This window comes from Platichthys flesus, chromosome 3, assembly GCF_949316205.1.
Source record: "Platichthys flesus chromosome 3, fPlaFle2.1, whole genome shotgun sequence".
Taxonomy (NCBI): Eukaryota; Metazoa; Chordata; class Actinopteri; order Pleuronectiformes; family Pleuronectidae; genus Platichthys; species Platichthys flesus.
Window position 1 is genome coordinate 755,981 of NC_084947.1, and position 18,569 is coordinate 774,549.

At 43.5% G+C, this 18,569-nt stretch overlaps 1 protein-coding gene across 1 annotated transcript; it reads right to left on the reverse strand.

Annotated features, from left to right (window-relative positions):
* Positions 1-531: 531 nt before the first annotated feature.
* Positions 532-11,584, reverse strand: LOC133935459 (uncharacterized). The gene is made up of 6 exons (XM_062381248.1): positions 11,464-11,584; positions 9,620-9,702; positions 9,229-9,343; positions 9,026-9,145; positions 8,008-8,095; positions 532-7,435 (listed from the first exon to the last, which is right to left on the reverse strand). The coding sequence occupies exons 2-6, from the start codon at positions 9,696-9,698 to the stop codon at positions 932-934; spliced, it is 6,906 nt and encodes a 2,301-aa protein (XP_062237232.1). The 5' UTR covers positions 9,699-9,702; positions 11,464-11,584; the 3' UTR covers positions 532-931.
* Positions 11,585-18,569: the final 6,985 nt, after the last annotated feature.

An 18,569-nucleotide genomic window follows, 5' to 3' on the forward strand; every position in this document is an offset into this window, starting at 1 on the left:
TACCGAGCTGGAGTTTCTGTTTCCTCCTCCTCCTCTCGGCTCGCTCCTTGTGCTCAGTACAACACGAGACGTGACGCTCACAGTCAGGACTACTGACACCTAAATCATCCCAATAAAAAATAACCTTAACTAACCCTCTGAACTTGAACTAGTTCATTTTAAGTGTGAACTGGCTCAACGCTGCAAACAGCTACTGGACACCAGCATTGAAAGGCAGAAGTAGTAGGGCTGGATCATTACACTCCTGTGACCAATCCTGCATGAGACTGCGGTTAGGCCCGCCTTTCTCATTAGCATAAGGACACTGCAAATGCAAAGGAAATGTATCAGGGAAAAAATAAATGTTAAAATATATTTAAGACATTTCTTTTGACATTTCTTTTGGTATTAACATATTTATTTATTTATTTCTGTATTTATTTATTTATTTCCATTTTTATTTATTCATTTATTTATTTATTTCTGTATTTATTTATACATTTATTTATTTATTTATTTTTACTTATGTCATGTATGGTCCTCCATAGAAAACCTCCACATACCAAGACAGCCCAATATATCAATCAAACGTATAAGTCATTTAAAAGCATGAATTCTTCATAAAGAAGTGTTGTCATCGTGCCTGACCCTCTCACCAGGAAATCTGATCAACTTTAGATTTCAGGATGAGACTCAACCACCAAAACTCTTTGTAATTTCTTCTGAACAGTATCAGGAGTTTAAAGCAGCAACAGCAGATTGAAGCTTATAGTGAATCACTCACAGCCTCATAAACAGTGTCTCTGAATATATTGAGCCATTTGTCCTACTTAGTAAAACATGACAAGAGTAAATTGATATAACAATACATCAACCCAACCACAAATCGTAATTAAAGAAAAATGTAATATTGGTTATGCATGGATCAACCTATTCGGCAGTATGTCAGAACTCAGAAGAATTTGTCCCAGAATTCTTTAACACGAAGAAGCTGTTGATACCAAGAGTGCTTCAGATGCTCCAACCAACGCCTGATGAGCACACCTCGTTTCTCCTGTTTTAACTGACACTCCTCTAACAGCTCGGTCACTGACATCTGGAGCCCTGAGGAAACCACCACCAGGTGACCACAGGCGCTCTCCCCACTGATCCATCCTTCCAGTGAAATCTTAACAGCTCTTTGGTTTAATGAAGAGAAAGACAGGATGACTCTGTCAGAGAGGATCTGGCAGTTGAACGCCAGTGGTGACCCTGATCCTAAGAACAGAACATCTGTGGCGTTGTCCTTTGCACAGTTGTCGATGGTGACTGAGCCGCTCTGGAAAGCCAACATGTAAATGTCGCTTCCATCCCCTCCCACCAGGTAATCTCCACCAGTGGACACCAAGATGTCGTTCCCATCCGAACCTTTGAGAAGGGAACTTTCATAGCCAGACACCAAGATGTCAGAGTAGATGGTGCCAATCAAAGTCTCCACGTCCTTCAACACGTCCCCTTCGGCATCAGCGTAGAGACCTTGTCCAGTGAGCAGGTTGACGTAGACTCCTCGACCCTTTACATGATCCCCCCGGTACAGAACTGTGTCTCTGCCAGGACCTCCGTCTATTAGATCTGCTCCAGGTCCAGGAATGAAGACGTCGCTGCCAGAGTTTCCCATCATTGTGTCGTCTCCATCCTCTCCATACAGAGTATCGTCTCCTGACCCACCAATCAGGATATCAGTTCCATTTCCTCCTATCAGTGTGTTATCTCCTTGACCTCCTGCCAAGGTGTCGTCCTTCCACCCACCAATAAGCGCGTTGTCTTCATCGTTACCTAGGATGTCATTGGACTGGGAGGGGCAACCTTGCACTGTGTGGACCTTTGACAGATTTTGCCAAGAGCCGAGGTCGAAGCGACAGTCGGACTGCGACGGTGGCAGAGTCACTTTGAAAGCCTCAGTCTGGAACAAAGGACCTTCTGCAGTTGAGTTCAGTGATTTCAATTTAAAAAGGACGCCGTCAGAGCTCTGAAACTCCAGGTGCTGGTTTTGGTAACTGTCGTTGTAGCCCATCAGTGTGAATTTGAATTGTTCCCCTTTCGTTGTGATTGTCACCTTCAGATCTCCTGTTGATGATGAGTCCAGGGTAACTTGGCCGCCAGCGACAAAATCCATGTCAATTAACACGGTGTCTGTTTTCTGGTCGTTTGCAAAGTTATCGATCATTAAGTTGTCTCCGTATCCCTGTTTGATGATGTAAGTGTCTTTTCCTTCACCTCCAGACATCAGTGCCCCCCCAATGGAAGGATCAAGCAAATTGTCCTTCCTGTTCCCAACCATGATGTCGAAACCTGCCGAGCCAAACATTTCTTTCACTGAGTCAACTTCATCCATCACCATCACTTGGAGGCCACAGAAGAGCTTGTCCTTTGAGTTCCTGCTTCTGTATCTGAAACACTCTGGATCTTCTCCTCTCTGATCTGACTCTTTCTGGGAAAGTGCTTCAGGTTTCTGGTTTCTGTAATCAACAGTGATGGGGAACATTAAAGTCTTCATGTCGTCACAGCTGCTGATGTTCGAACTCAGTCCAGCTGTTATTCCATCGCTGGTCTTGATCTGCAGGTGCTGATGATACTTTGACTTAAACCAGGAATTCAAAACAACAGTTTCTCTGCCAGACACAGAGATGATGATGTAGGGTACATCACAAGTACATGTTATACTCTGATATTGGTCTTTAATGAAGAGAATGTCCATGACTAGATCAGGTGAGAAGTTAACAATGTATTTAGTTCCTTGGCCTGGTGTGATAACGTACCAGTCCTCACCTCCTCTACCCTCTAGTCTATCATAACCTCCTCCTGGGAGGAACACGTTGTGCTCTCTGTTCCCTCTGATCAGATCAGATAAGTGTGACCCACGGACCTCTGTCACACTTTCATACGCCTCAGACTCGAGGTCCACCCGCAGAGGAGATGTGGACCTGCTGTAATCAATACTGAAGCTTTTTATGCAGCTGGTGAATGTGTGAGCATGCAGACAATCATCCTTGTGAGCTGAGAGTGAGAAAGAGATCATGTCGTTGGTGATGAAGAACAAGTGTCTGTCGTTCTTTGATCGGAACCAGTTCAGTAAAGTCACTTTAATGTCTGTAGTCGCATGTGAAGCTGTCAGAACGACATCATCCCCTCGTACTGTGACTCTACAAGTCTTTAGATCTGCTTCTATTAGGACCACATCTGTTTCATTGTCTTTGGAGTAATTTTCAATCATCACTGAAGAATGAATTCTACCTTTCACCATGTAGATGTCTCCTCCTTCACCACCAGTCAGATGATCTCCACCTCCTCCTCCATCCATGAGGTTCTTCTCTGCATTTCCAATGAGCACATCATCAAACTGAGAGCCAAAGATGTTTGTAACGCTCTGTAAAAGTGGCTGTGATGCGTTCACATATTCACCATGTGTCTCAAACATCTTGTTAATTCCTCTGGCCACCAGCCGAACAGAAGAAACCACAGTGGAGGAAATCTCGAATAAGACTCCGTCTCCTGACATCATGTTCATGTGACGATACAGTTCTCCTGAAAACCAGTTCTGAATGGTCACAGTGTGGTCGCTCTCATACATCAACACAACGTGGTTCCCAGATTTAGACACAGAAATGTGACTGTAGTCAGCAGTGAAGTGAAGAGTGTCCAGAGCTTTAGATGGATCGTAGTTGTTAATGATTGTTTTACCGCCGTTGACAGGAATGATGTATGTGTCCTTTCCACCAGCGCCTTCAACGTAACTTCTCTGAGGACCGAGGAAGAATGTGTCATCACCTGGTTCCCCATAGAGCTGGTAGTAGTAAGTCAACATCAGCTCCATCACTCGCTCGTCCTCTGATTTGTCAACTGCAAAAAAGCGATTTGAATCTCTGTTTCCTTTGTATTTTCCATATCTTGAATTTGAAACCGCTTCATAACCAGAAACCACTTTCACAGAGCCAGCTGGTATGAACCAGATTATTTTCTTTTGTAGTGTCTTATACTGTAATTCATGTGACTCTCCCAGGCCAAGAATGATATCATCGCTTCCTTGTGTGTTAATGTTCCAACACTCTTCCCCAAAAGTCTCATCACTAGATACAAAATAGTTCATGCAGAACTGAGACTGACCCTGATCAGCCAGACAGAAGTCAATGCCTCCTCCATTCCAAGAGGAGCTGCCGCTACTAAAATCAACAGCAGTCGCTCCATCGTGTTCCGTTATAACTGTGTAATATTGTTTATAGTCTGATATCTGCTCAACAAGTCTTTTACCATCCTCAATTTCATTATAATGCCAATTGTAAAACACACTAGCCACTTGAAATTCAAAATGGAGAAGACCCTTATCAATGCCAACAATAACAGCTCCCAGTTTATCCAGAAGTCCAGCGTCCGTGGGGAGACTGTTGAGTTCATGCTCTACGCCCATATAAATATCATCAGAGACCATCCGAAGCACTGATAGAGCCAGATTTATAGGCATGATAAAGGGTTCCAGTTCAGGCTGAACAAGTCCAACAACATCCAAAACAACCATACTCGCATCGAAGACACCGTCAATCGCCCCCAGTGCACCCCCCCTCTCTATATCTTGTTCCAGACTGTATATCCCAAATCCAATCCCCACTATTGGTAGAGCTGTCATGGTGCCCTTCATTGCAGAACTTCTCATGATCGTTGATGCAGCTCTGGTGATTCTTGTCTCTGAAGACAGAGCTCGTCTCGCAATAAGAGACATCGTCATACCTGTGACTCCATGAGCTGTTTGCAAAGCTCCCACTACACCATCTTTAATGTCACCGTGTTCAAAAGCATTAACAGCTCCATTCATGCCCAGCAGGAGGCCCAGTGCACCGACAGCAGTTCCAGTGTGCTCTGCAAACTTGTTGGTTGGGTGTTGGGGTTTGAAACCCTCCATGTCCTGAGCTGCTGTGTCTAGGCCCTTGAACACGTTCTCATTGTGGCGTAGACTCTCTGGAGATAACTCCACCCTGAATTCAACAGGTGTAGCATCAGCATCCTTCGACAGCAGCTCACATATGAACTGTCCCTTTTCTATTCGGTCACTACCTTCCTTGAGATGCAGGCCCGCCAGACTTTCACCATATTTCTCCTTCAGCCGGCTGTGGATTTCTTCAGATAATGACGCAGATGCCCGTGAATAATAGGATTCCAGTTTGAAGGAGTTTTCCAACTCTGAGGCAGATTTTAAGTCTTGTGATGTTACGTGGCCGTCATCGTTTCCTCCTAAGGAACCAGATGGTTGATTCCAAACTCTGTCTACTTTTGATTGAAAAGTCTCGTAATCTGTTTTTATGGTTTCTCGTTCAGGTGAATTATTTTCAATCACCTTGTATTCATCAGCAACCTCCAATATCCGAGACAGAACACTTGGGTCACCATTCTTTAACCACAAGTTGTACAGACGGAGCTCTTTTTCTAGGACTGTCTTTAGTTTTGCAAATTTCTTTACATCCGCTGTTGTTGAGCCACTGAATCCACGACTCTTTGGGTCAATCCAACTCCCTCCTGTTGCCATTGGGTGTTCTTCAAAAAAGAAATTCACTCCAGCTTCCTTTGTATTTGGGCTTTGTACCATATCCAGAGCCATGAGAGTCAGAGGAAATGTCCGGAAATTTCTAGCAGATTCAGATATAACTGAGGCCGTGAAGTATGTGGTGAACCAGGCCTCAGTGGAAAGACCGAGGTTATATAGGGGCTCTCCCTTCAAAGTACCTTCCACATATTCAACATATCTCTCCTTTGATTTTATTTTAGGTTTCATTTCGCTGTATCTTTCTTTGCCGATCTGTTCAGTAACACATCTCTTAACTTCATCAATTTTGACCTCATTTCCCATTTGATTGTTGTCAAGCTTTTTTCCAACTGGATGAACGTACAGAGTTTCAGGATTAACTTCTAATATCCAGTCATTGATCATCAGGTATGTGGCCTCATTTTCTTCCGTCTTTGCATAGTGACGGATGATGTTTCTTACATCTTCGCCTGATTTAATCTCATAACACTTGGAAAGAATGCTCTCTAGTTCTTTCTTGTCCTTTATCCAAGTCATTTTCTCCTTATTATTATTATCTCTGAATTTTTTCCCAATTAAAAAATGCTCATCTAACTGTTGCAAGTTTTGGAAACTGACCTTTTCTGGAAGGGGCTGATCAGCATGAAATAATCCCCAAGTCAGAGCCTCAACTTCATATAAGCCATCACTTAACATCTTAAAGTCTTCATTCTGGGGAATAAATCTCCTGGGCTCATTTGGAAGTTTGTCTTTATTGCTCGAATCCGACTTTGCTTTACGCTTGCCCATCAGAGAGTTCCTTTCATTGGTAAACACTGCCTCTCCTTTGCTGCCAGGCTCATTTCTAATAATGGCGTCTCCGTTTCTATCAAGGTTTGCAACCACCTTCGTGCTGTCGTCTTTGTGACGCCACTTCACTCCGTCTGGAGAGATTTCTTTAGTGATTTTCTCTCCCGTGTGCTGGACCTGGGTCACAGCATCCCTCAGGTGCAGCTCTGTCTCAATGCTGCTCTTATGAAGCTCCGTCAGCAGGGTTTGGATGAAGACTTTATCGGATCCGACCTCACATGCCACCACACTTGTTGTTTTGATCTTATCACTGACTCTGGAGGTCCTCTGGATTACTTTGGCCACATCTTGGGCTCCGTACCCAGACAATCTCATGTCTCCTGAATTGTCTTTCCTCCCATGACCGACCAGCACCAGTCTGCTGTCCTCTGACAGAGGCCCAGAGGCCCCACGGATCAGTTTGGGTCTTTGGTTTTCATCCAGAATGTAGACAGAGCTCACCTCTGGATGCTTCTCATAAACAAAAGTTGCAGCTTTTCTGACCACAGGGTCAGATTCCATAATGATGATCTGCTGGTGGTCGTACTGGGTGGTGTGATCAACTGGTCTTTTTGGAATTCTGTAGCTGGAAACGGATCCGGGTTGATCCATGACCTGGTACAGCTGGTGATTCTCCTGGTTGGTTTCTAAGACTGCTTTGATTCCACGGTTCTGAAAAAAGTGCATGAAGTTTTGCTGGAAGTGTGTGGACGTGCTCCCATTAAGGGAGAACACTGGAGATCCTGTCAGTGATGGTCTGAACATCAGCTCTGCAAGAGATGAGCCAGAAAGCCCAGATACACTTTGTCCATCTTCTGAAACACTTCCAAATATTTGCACTACGATGTAGCCGTCTGCTTCAGGGCAACAGGACTCATTGAACAGACAGTCCTTGCTGACGATCACTGAGTAATGAGGATCCAGGCTGTACTCCTGTTGGACTCTGTCTTCTGTTGACTTGTCTTTGTCGGTCATGACGAGAAGTTTTTGACTGTAGCTGTGTGAGATCTCAGATGCACTGAGCAGCCGATCTTGTATCTTCTGTTCCTCAAAACCGTCCAAGAAGGTTTCAAAGTCCTAGAAAATAAATCAAACAAGAGATAATGAATGAAAAGACAGAGAGTAGTTAGATCAGAATAAAGTTACAGATTCTGATATCAACATACATCATGAATGTCGATGCTGGTTTTAAAGGGATATTTCAGCTAGAAATGAAATCCCCTCATTATCTACTCACAACTATGAAGATGGGGGGGACGGGACATCAGCCTCAAGTCAGCTGATGTCTTCTGACGAGGTGCATTCAGCGATGGTCGGAAATGCAAATTCCGCTAGCTTAGCCACTTCCTGTTGACTCTCAGGGGTTACAACTTGGTTTAAATGACGTCGTTTCCCGTCGAATGGGTGATAAACACTTTGTTCCCTCCATCGTAGTGGGGAGTAGATGATGAGGGAATTTTAATTTTTCTTTTGAACTATCCCTTTAAACTGATCCCTACATCCCACATAAGCATGAAGATCTGGAATCTCATTCCAAGTAATTTGATCAATCAAGTCTTTTAATAGTTTCATTTTCTTTAAACAGACAGATTGATTTCAGTTCTTTTAATCTCAGTGCTGCTTCCCACTTTCTTGTAAAATCCACCAACCTGTTTCCTTTGAATGATGCAGGCGGTGACGTTCTCACAGTCCTGAAGACCATCCAGCAAACTCATTGGGGTTCGGTCCATATCCGCCCTGGAAGAAGATCAGCATGTTCATGCCATAGAGGGCTCAGCGACATCTCATGAAATCAGATTAAGACCACGTGAAAAGTTCCTTTGTCTCTGATTTAAGATTAGGAACACCTCATTTGTGTTCATCGACCAATCAGGAGTCAGCCTCAGCTGTCAATCATCAAATAACGAATAAAACCAAACTGATCAGAAACACTTGAACCAACATCATTGAGATAAGAACTGAAATGAAGGAAACATCTTTGACAACTTTTATTTAACGTCTACTTTGAGTTTTATGTCGGGTTCATGTCCCATCTGCTAACACAGGTTTAATACCACACCTCAGCCAGCCACAAGGTGGCGATCAAGATGATTTGTCCTCACTTTTGGGAGCTGTCATGTCGTCCTTCTTTATTCAAAATCTATGCTTTTGTGTCACCTTTATGTGATTTGTGTGACATTGAGAAGAGCATTGAGATAATGTGTGTTATGATTTTACAAGTAAAATTGAATCAAAACTTGAATTTAAAATCCTTCCTCTACCATTTACCAAAACTATCCTAATCCATTCGCTCATAGAAGCTCCGCAAATTGTTTTTTCAGTTGCTGAAGCTCCAGACAATATTTCTGTCTTATCGTGATGTCATGTAAAAAAGAACAAGGACAGCGAGAGGAGGTTAACAAGTCCTTCAGGTGATGAAAGTGGTTGACCAATCACAGCAGCAGGATGGTCTTAAAGAGACAGGAGCTGAAGCCAAGTGTTAAGGACAGTGGCTGAAAGAGGAGCTGCAGCAATGGACAGTCTGAGGAAAGTGATTTCAGAACATTTGAGCATGAAAACGTTTCAAACTCCTACTCATTGGAATCATTAAAATGATCAAAGTGAATAATAATGATAAATCTACTTATATTATAATGAATAAACTTGTGGGCAAGCTGCAGTGGTCACCTGGCTACACGGACACCATGTTTCAGGGCGGAGTTCATGTTTGAGTCCAGCTTCGGCTCTTTGACGGAGGTCCAGTCCATTCTCTCTGTCCCCTCTCTGTCCCGTCTGTCTCCAGTGACACTGTCAATGAAATAAAGATCCCCCATTAAATATATAAAAAGCACCACTTGACAGTGTCACAACATTTATAACAATTATCAAACCTTTGTAGTGCAGAATCCTGGAGCCGTTCATGAAACATGTGTTCAGGCAGGTTCCTCAGACGGTGCAGTGCAGCGAGGTCCGGTCCGAGCTCCTCCCACTCTTCATCTCTCACCTCTGGAAAGTACAAACAACATTTAATCATCCCCAACATCTGCTGTAGCTGTTTCCTCTGCTCGTGTTTATTCACAGATCAAAACACACTTGTTGAAACTGCAATGGATAATATCAACAGAAGCTGATGAACTTTAATTACAAACTTTATAGGTTAGAGAAAAATAGGGGAAATCCAGTTTTCACTTCTGCTCAACATCCTGTGGGGGGAGCAGATGGTCTGTGCTTCCATATCTGTTGAGAGAAGACGTTGTTCTTCAAAATGAAACTTTTTCTTACGGATTGGTTGATTGAGGCTGAGGAGGCTGAAAAGGATCAGGAGGCTCAGTATCCCCCATGTCTGCGTCCGACCTCCCATCACGCTGCAAATGATTAAGCACAGGAAAAGAAGTTGATCATGGAAGAAGTGATGACTCTCATCACAATCTGCTAAACACAAAGGACTGCTGACGAGGAAAGGTTGTAGGAACTTGCTCAGATTCTCCTCCATCATCAGTCTGTGTTCCTTCAACATGTCATGGACCGAGTCACAGGACCAACACCCTCATCCCAGCCCCTCCCAGCACTGCTGCAGCTTCTGTGTGCAATACATGCTCCCACCACTGGGCCCAGTTATCTGATCACTTCACACTCGTGTGGTTCCCATCAGATCGGTCTCTCAGACGGGAGGATCTCTCTCTCTCAATCTCAGCCAATGAATGTCTCCATCACAATATGGACATCTAACATTAGTATTGAACATTTAATAGTTCAATAAGAAAGTAACTTTTATATTTGACATTTCTATTGCGTCTCAAACTACTTTCGACTTCCTGTGCATAATTATCCTGTGACACAAGCATATAGAAAATGAAAACCACAGCCCTGCACAACATGTTCATCCGCTCTGAAAATCGATTCCACACCTTGATTTCAATCTCATGTCTTCCAGGTGGAAGAAGAAACAAGCAGTTCAGCTTTTTGCTTTTATTGGATTTTCTCTGATGTGATTCTGGTTCTGTGCAGTTCAGCAACTTTCTTGTCTCTTCAGTATCAGTAGATATTCAAGCTGCTCATTTTTCCTGCTCTTATGTCTTCGTCCAACTCAGAGCAGAGTCATGGATTATGGATTATTATTTTAGCGGTATGCCTCTTTCTCTCCACTGTCTTTGGTGACAGACGTACAGAGCCAAACGTAAACAGTTATAATAATTCATTTATAATAGTCTGATGATGCTGTGATGTGAGCGTGTCCTGTCCACCAGCTTGTAATTCATGGTGTAATCAGGAAAAGGCACATTGATGAATATGCTTGGTCTTGTTCAACTTGGGACTGCAGCCACAGTTTTGACTTATGTCTTTTATTTTGACGTATGCATTTTATTTTGAAAACTCACAGTGGGAGCTTCTGAGGGATTAAGTGTGAGGCACTTCGTTTAAACCTCAGAGGGAGCAGATGCTCTTGCTGTGGATGACTGTGGCTGTTTGTCCCTTATTTGTTACAGAATAAAGTTCAACTGCTTCCATTAAGCCTGAATGAAGTGAAGAGAGAACGCAGCAGAGCAAAATAGAGACCGCCACATTTGAGCTCCAGAGAAATGGTGGACCTCTGGACCGAAGGCAAATAGAAATAGTGAGTTTGGGATAAACAAGCAAAGCCTGGCACAAAACTCTTTCTCTGTCAATAATGACACAAGATGTTCTGAAGGTCATTTAACCTGGAGAGCTGCGTTGGCTGAGATTTTTCAATACACCATCCTCACAGAGCACAGTGGGACTCTGGCTTTCTAAAAATACTTTTGAAAAATCAGTCTCTTGAATGTAATCATTTTCCTGCTCAGTATATTTATTTTCAGCTGATACCTGCTCATGTGATTCTAATAGTGATGTGGACAAATATCTGAAGAATTCAGATTTAAACCTTTACTCAAGTCTCTTTAACGTTACATAAATGTTTCTGTGTCTATTCTAAAAACCAGACTATCTTCAGAACAATGTAAAAACAGCTTCTTCACGCTCCTGTACTGAAATGTTATCAAACCACTGATGGTGATTTTAATCGAAGGATCAATCAGCTGATTAAAGCTTCACTTAAGGGTTGAGCTTTAAATGACACAAAATGTGGTTTGTTGAGTAGAACTCACCCAGATGGGATTGTGTCCCTGTAGATGGGATTGTGTCCCTGTGCCGTTTAGATTGAATTCACGTCTTTGTCTCTCTGTGACCGTCCACTTCAGGAGCTCTGTGGAAACTGATGAGAGACAAGTTGGCACATGTGACAACAAAACACCCAGAGGAGCTCCAGTTCTCCTGAACTGTAGGATTGCATCATTGTACTTAATGTGGGGGAGAGCGTGGCCTAGGGGATAGAGCGGGTGCTCTGCAACAAGAAGGTTGCCGGTTCGAATCCCACTCTATCCCATCTGCATGCCTAAGTGTCCTTGGCAAGATACTGAACCCCTAGATGGCCCCTCATAAAATGATGAGTGTTCTAAAAAAAATGTAAGTCGCTTTGGATAAAAGCGTCAGCTAAATGACATGTAATATAATATAACATGGCATCATTGTGAAGACCCTATCACATTACAATCAACATAAACCACACACTCTCTCAAGTTGTGGACGAAGAACTCAGGTCCTCTTTGAAGCTAAATCTGTGAACCACACACTGTGTAGTAGATGATGCTTGTGTCTGAGGAGTAATTCCTCACAGCCGACTCGTGTCCAAACATCAGACCCCGTCCCGTTGTAACCCAATGTCAAACGAATCCAGGAGGCTGATTACACTTGAAGTGATGGATTTTATTTTCCTTTCCAGCACAGTTCAGAAACACTGTTCAAACTATTCCATTATCGAAGATTGGTTAACTCCAAACTGGTCCCAATGTCACTTTATCTCTTATCACTGACGTCAACAATCACTTTCCCGTCATCTTCACGTAAATGTCACGGTCAAAACTTGTTTGAGTCTACTCCACAGAATCACTCCCAATCTCTTCTTGCGCGTCACTAACCACTCGCGCTGGCTCCAACACGCACCTATATGATGAACACTGTTGCAAAAAAGACGCAAACAGTGCTCAAAACAAAATATAATTCAACTGTACAAAACTTAAACTACAAAACCTGGACAATATAAGAAAATATCAATACAACATACATGTTTAACTATACACACACACTTGCTGCATAATGGCTCTTACAATTCCGGCCCCTAACTATAAGGCAGGATAACTTTATAATTATTTACGTGCAACATAGTCACAAGAGTCAAGTTAAACCAAAATACCTTCAACAAACTTAATTTTTTACACCTTGTATGTACATGAGAGGAAATAATCAAATGTTCAAATCACTTTCTCCTTTCAGTTTCCGAGTCGCAGTTCGCCTACACTCTGGCCCTGCACACGACTGCAGTTACTGTAAGTGTCCACGTCACATATGAGGCAGAGTTTATCCACAGGCCAAGGTCCTGAACTTAGTTTTGACTAGTAATCATCGAACTAGTCCCTTATCGTCTGATATGGTTTGTACGACTCTACCCAGAAGCCAGGAGCTCCGGGGGGCATTGTCATCCAGGATCATCAAAATTTGTCCTGGTTCCAAATTTTTCTTGACAGTAAATCCACTTTTGACGTTCTTGTAGGCTGGGTAGATATTCACGCACCCACCTTCTCCAAAACAGGTCTGCGAGGTACTGAGATATGCTTCCATCTGAGGCGTGAGTAGCAGTCATCTTTGTGAAACAGGCCTGCTGGAAGAAAAGGCTTCTTCTTTAACAACAGCAGGTGATTAGGTGTCAAGGCTTCAAGATCATTCGGGTCTTCAGACAATGTTGTTAGCTGTCTGTCATTAAGTATTGCCTCAACTTCACATAATAAAGTCTGAAGACACTCGTCATCTATTGTTTGCTCTCGAAGAACAGACTTGAGAACCTTTTTGACTGATTTCACTTGTCTCTTCCTACTGAGCAAGAGCATCCTGGATATTGGCTTGGTTCCACTGCTGCATAGCTACTCGTAGCTCTTTCACGGCAGCTACTAGGTTGGTGCCATTGTCTGACATTATAAAGGAAGCTTGACCTCTTCTACACAAGAACCATCGGAGGGCGTTTACGCATGAGTTTGTGTCAAGTGTGTGCGAGACCTCCAGGTGAACAGCTCGGGTTGTCAAGCAGGGAAACAGTACACCATACCTTTTAACGATACTTCGACCTCTTTTGACCTCTATGAGGTAGAAATAGAACTTTTGGCGTAGACGAGAGAGCGTATAGTTTCTCCCTAAATAACCAACCTTTTCATGGATATACCGCAGAAGCAGGGTTGTGGGATGCATGTCCTTTGGCATAATTATGGGATGCTTTGATTCCTCAGGGATTGCAGACTTGCTCAGGCGACCTCCTACCCTTAGGATGCCTCTGTCCAACATTGGATCTAACTTGCATATGTTTCCTTTCAGAATCTTTCCTCACCTCATCATCATCATCCTCAGAGAGCACCACATAGTCCTGCTTTCCTGAATGTTGATTGTTCACGTCCTTCAAGATTGATGGTCCTTCAATCCAGCTCTGATTAGCCATGAACTGCGGTGAGTCCACGAGATGCACAGTCGGGTGGATTTTCTGTTGTGTTAATGTAACACCATTGTTCCTTTTTTGTTGCTTCTTTGTTAACTGCAACTCTGTTTGCTACAAAGGTTTTAAGACGTAATGCCTCATTTCCAATGTACTTTAATATAGTGGTGCTGTCAGTCCAGAACATGGAGTCTTGTAAATCCAGCTGGAGCTCCTTTCTTAACATTGTGTCCATGCTGACAGCCACAACAGCAGCTGATAGCTCCATGCGTGGGATGGTCCTTTGCCTCAGTGGGGCCACCCGTGCCTTTCCCATATGAATCAATCAATCAATCAAATTTTATTTGTATAGCCCATATTCACAAATTACAATTCATCTCATAGGGCTTTAACAGGGTGTGACATCCTCTGTCCTTAACCCTCAGCAAGAGTCAGGAAAAACTACAAAAAAACCTTTTAACAGGGTAAAAATATGTAGAAACCTCAGAGAGAGCCACATGTGAGGGATCCCTCTCCCAGGACGGACAGAAGTGCAATAGATGCCACGTGCAGGACAACATCATCAATAATCAAAGTCTCTAGCAGCATTGATGAGCGTAGACATCCCGAACGACAGCTTCTCTTTCCAGCTTCTCCTTCCTCTTCTCCATCCCTATCCCCCTTCCCCGGAATCCTTTTGCTTTATCACCCGCAGATCCAGGGCCTCTGTGGCCGCACCATGGATTACGGTTTGTGGATCGCGCACCGGGGGTCACGGTGTTGGATCCAGTGTGGCGGATTCTGAGTCATGTGGGCTGATCGTGGTGCTGGTGGCGGACCCTGTGTCCCGCTGCAAGCACAGTCCATGGTCAGCAACCATCTAGACCACGATCCACCATCCAGACCAGACGCCACTCCAGTCCTCAGTCACCGTCCACCGCCGCCCACCAGGAGGACCCATCACAAGCCACCACCGCGGTCCTGGTCCACCGCCTGTGCCCAATGCCAACGCGACACAGGGTCCGCCACCAGCACCACGATCAGCCCACATGACTCAGAATCCACCACACTGGATCCAACACCGTGACCCCCGGTGCGCGATCCACAAACCGTAATCCATGGTGCGGCCACAGAGGCCCTGGATCTGCGGGTGATAAAGCAAAGGGATTCCGGGGAAGGGGGATAGGGATGGAGAAGAGGAAGGAGAAGCTGGAAAGAGAAGCTCCGTGTGTCATGTGTCATAAAATAGAACAAGTAACGTTCTGGTGCACTAACTAGCTCTAACTATAAGCTTTATCAAAAAGGAAGGTTTTGAGTCTACTCTTAAACGAACAGATGGTGACTGCCTCCTGAACTGAAAGTGGTAGATGATTCCACAGCCGAGGGGCTTGATGGCTGAAAGCTCTGGCTCCTCCTCTACTTTTAGAGAATTTAGGGACGACAAGTAGGCTTGAGTTCTGGGAGCGGAGTGCTCTAGTGGGATTATAAGGTATTAACAGCTCTTTAAGGTATAAAGGCGCTATATTATTAAGGGCCTTGAAGGTGAGGAGGAGAATTTTAAATTCTATTCTAGATTTAACTGGAAGCCAGTGTAGCGATGCTAATACTGGAGAAATGTGCTCTCTTCTCTTTGTTCTCGTCAGGACACGTGCTGCAGCATTTTGGACAAGCTGTAGAGTCTTTAACGACTTCCTGCTGGAGCCTGATAATAATGAATTACAATAGTCCAGTCTCGATGTAACAAAGGCGTGGACTAGTTTTTCTGCATCTTTTTGTGAAAGGACATGTCTAATTTTTGAAATATTACGCAAGTGGAAAAAAGCGGTCCTAGAAATTTGTTTTAAGTGACTATTAAAGGATAAATCAGGATCGAAGATCACTCCCAAGTTCCTGACATGTGCAATGAAGGCACAATGCTGCATTGTTTGTCAGCTTCAAAATCACACTGTCCCATATCAATTTTCACTTGCATCCAAAAAGTGATGTAGCTGGGCATTCACAATAGGTCCAAAGTTATCAGGCTTAATGCATCTCCTTACTTGGAAGTTGGAAAGCTGAGGTAGGTTGTTCACCCAATTTTGCCAGTATGGGGCAAGCTTGTCAGGATTCCTCTCATCCCAAGTGAGCTTTTCCTTGCAGAGCTGTTGCAAGAGGATTTGTGCCGGGAGAACAACTGGAGCGAGGAATCCCAGTGGGTTTTATATGGAGCTTACAAATGATAAAACTCCTCTTCTTGTGACTGGTCTCTGGCTGACATTGACCCGAAACTTTAAACAGTCTGACTCAATGCACCAGAGCACGCCTAGCGCTCTTTCAACAGGAATAGCATCCGTAGACAGGTCCAAGTCCTTAACTTCTTTTGCCTTCTCATTTTCTGGAATAGCCGCTAAGAAAGCTCGGCTGTTGCTTGTTCATTTTGTCAGATGTAAGCCTCCAGCAGCACACAGGGCCATGAGGTCACTACCTAGGGAAATAGCATCAGAATCACTGCTGACTTACTTTAAACAGTCATCCACATAGAAGTTCCTGAGAACTGTGTCCACAGCTTCAAGTGATGCTTCAGGTTTGTTCCCTTCTGCTGTTTTCCTTAAAGCATAGTTGGCACAGCTAGAGGATGAGGTGGCACCGAAGAGGTGTACAACCCTTTTGTACTCTTTAACTTCCTGTGTCAGATTTCCTTGTGGCCACTACAAGAAACGCAGGAGGTCTGTATCCTCTAATGGAACTCTTACTTGGTGGTACATGGCTTCAACATCCGCGATTAGTGCAACATGCTAATGTCTGAATCTTGTTAACACTCCAAGGAGAGTGTTTGTGAGATCTGGTCCTTGAAGCAGCTCTTTGTTCAGTGAAGTGACCTGATAACTTGCAGCGCAGTCAAAGACCACACAGAGCCTTTTCTTTTGTGGGTGGTAAACCCCGTGGTGTGGGATATACCAAGCCTTGCCGTTCTGTAGGTTCAGCAGTGTTTCTGGCACCTCAACTGCATACCCCTTTTTTAACAAGTCCTTCATATGGTCTTTCTATTCCTGGTGAAATTTGTGGTTCTTGATGAGCTTCTTCTTGAGGTTCAGCGCTCGCTGCACTGCAGCACTTCGGTTGTTTGGCAAAATAATCAGAGGTTTCTTTGTTGGTAGATTAATGTAATAATGTCTATTTGCATTGTTAACTGAGTTAGACACAGAGGAAATAAACCGCGTGTCCTCTTGTGACATTTCCACCTTGTCGTGCTCATACAGCGTTGTATTGCTGTATGAGCAGTTTTTCCACTGTCTCCGCTGAGATTCGGTTAATTGTGACTTGCTGCTGTTCATCACCGTCCAAAGCACTGTCCCTGTGTTCTCAGAGCGGACCATTTACAATCCAACCAAGAATTGTCTTCACAGCATTTGGCCCATTGCTTTGACTGTGGATAACCGTCCATGGTTCGAAAGCTTCATGCACATTATTTCCAATGAGGAGCCCTATTTCAGCATCAATATCAGGCAGCCTCACGTTATGGAGAAATGGCCATGCTTGTATGTCTTCCTGCATGGGAATAGGTTCCTTTTTTACTGGAAGGCTCCTCGAATCACATACGTTTGAGTGAATCTCTTTTTGAGTAAATCTCCCATGAGCCTTAGACTCAGACCCTTTAGCGGAGGAACTCCTGCGCAGGGGACTGTTAGGCCTACATGTTAAAGTCCTATATTGAGATATTGAAGTAAAAGTTTGTAAGTACATATATATTCTATTCTAATAGTACTTTACACAGTGGGCCATGTGACTTTCTCTTCCATGCACTACATGACCTATGAGAGAATATTCTGGTTCTGCATTAACCACCTCTGAACCTGCAGAAGTCTGTCTGGTGACCCGAGCTCAGAACTCCCCCAGTGGTTTGCGCTCTTCCTCGTACTTCCCCTCCTCTTCCTCTTTATTCTCTGAACTCTGACATAATGACATTATTCTGGACAGAAACTGGAAATACTTAAGAAGAATTGATGAGCAGGACTTGGTTTTCTGAACGTGAAGATATATGTTCAAAAGTTGACCCAGTTGTGAAGTTAGAGTCCTGCACATCCAGAGTCTGAGCAGACAGTTCCCCATGACCCATGAGGTCTCCATTTTGAAAGCACACTGACTCACACAGACACACAGACACACACACACACACTCACATCCACATCATGTAGTAAGTAGACCTTTAGTAATTTGTGTTTTTAGACTAGATCTTCATAATAAATGTTTTTCTTTCAAAAATGTTTTTTCATAAATTTTGCATAAGTGGGAATTTTGCCAACCTTTACACTTTCAAGAACTCTATATCCTTCAATTTAGATTAACTATCTATATGGTAATTTTGATTATAGTTATTAATTTAAGTGTTAATCAGAGTAAGTAGTTAGTACTTTCATGAGGCCTAATCAATAAATCGGCTCTTTTCCCTTCTTTTGAATGGTGGTGCCCTGAGGTAACTTTGATCAATTAAAGTTATTATTTAACTAATGAAAAGAAAATCAATTTCACAATTGAACAAATTATTTCCGCCAGCAAGTGGAAAGAAAAGACATCTTCAGTGTGAAAAAAACTAGTTTATACAGTGAACAAGGTCTGAAACCAGATCTGTACATCTGAGCAAAAACCATCTGCTGAGGAAGGTCACGTGATGAGAAGATAAAGACACATGAACAGATTCACTTGATGTCTGATGGATTG

Coding starts and splice junctions, on each gene's coding strand:
- LOC133935459 (XM_062381248.1), bottom strand. CDS start 9,698: ATGGGAGGTCGGACGCAGACATGGGGGATACTGAGCCTCCTGATCCTT. Junction 9,344..9,619: donor CAGCCTCAATCAACCAATCC/GTAAGAAAAAGT, acceptor TGTACTTTCCAG/AGGTGAGAGATGAAGAGTGG. Junction 8,096..9,025: donor CATGGTGTCCGTGTAGCCAG/GTGACCACTGCA, acceptor ATCTTCTTCCAG/GGCGGATATGGACCGAACCC.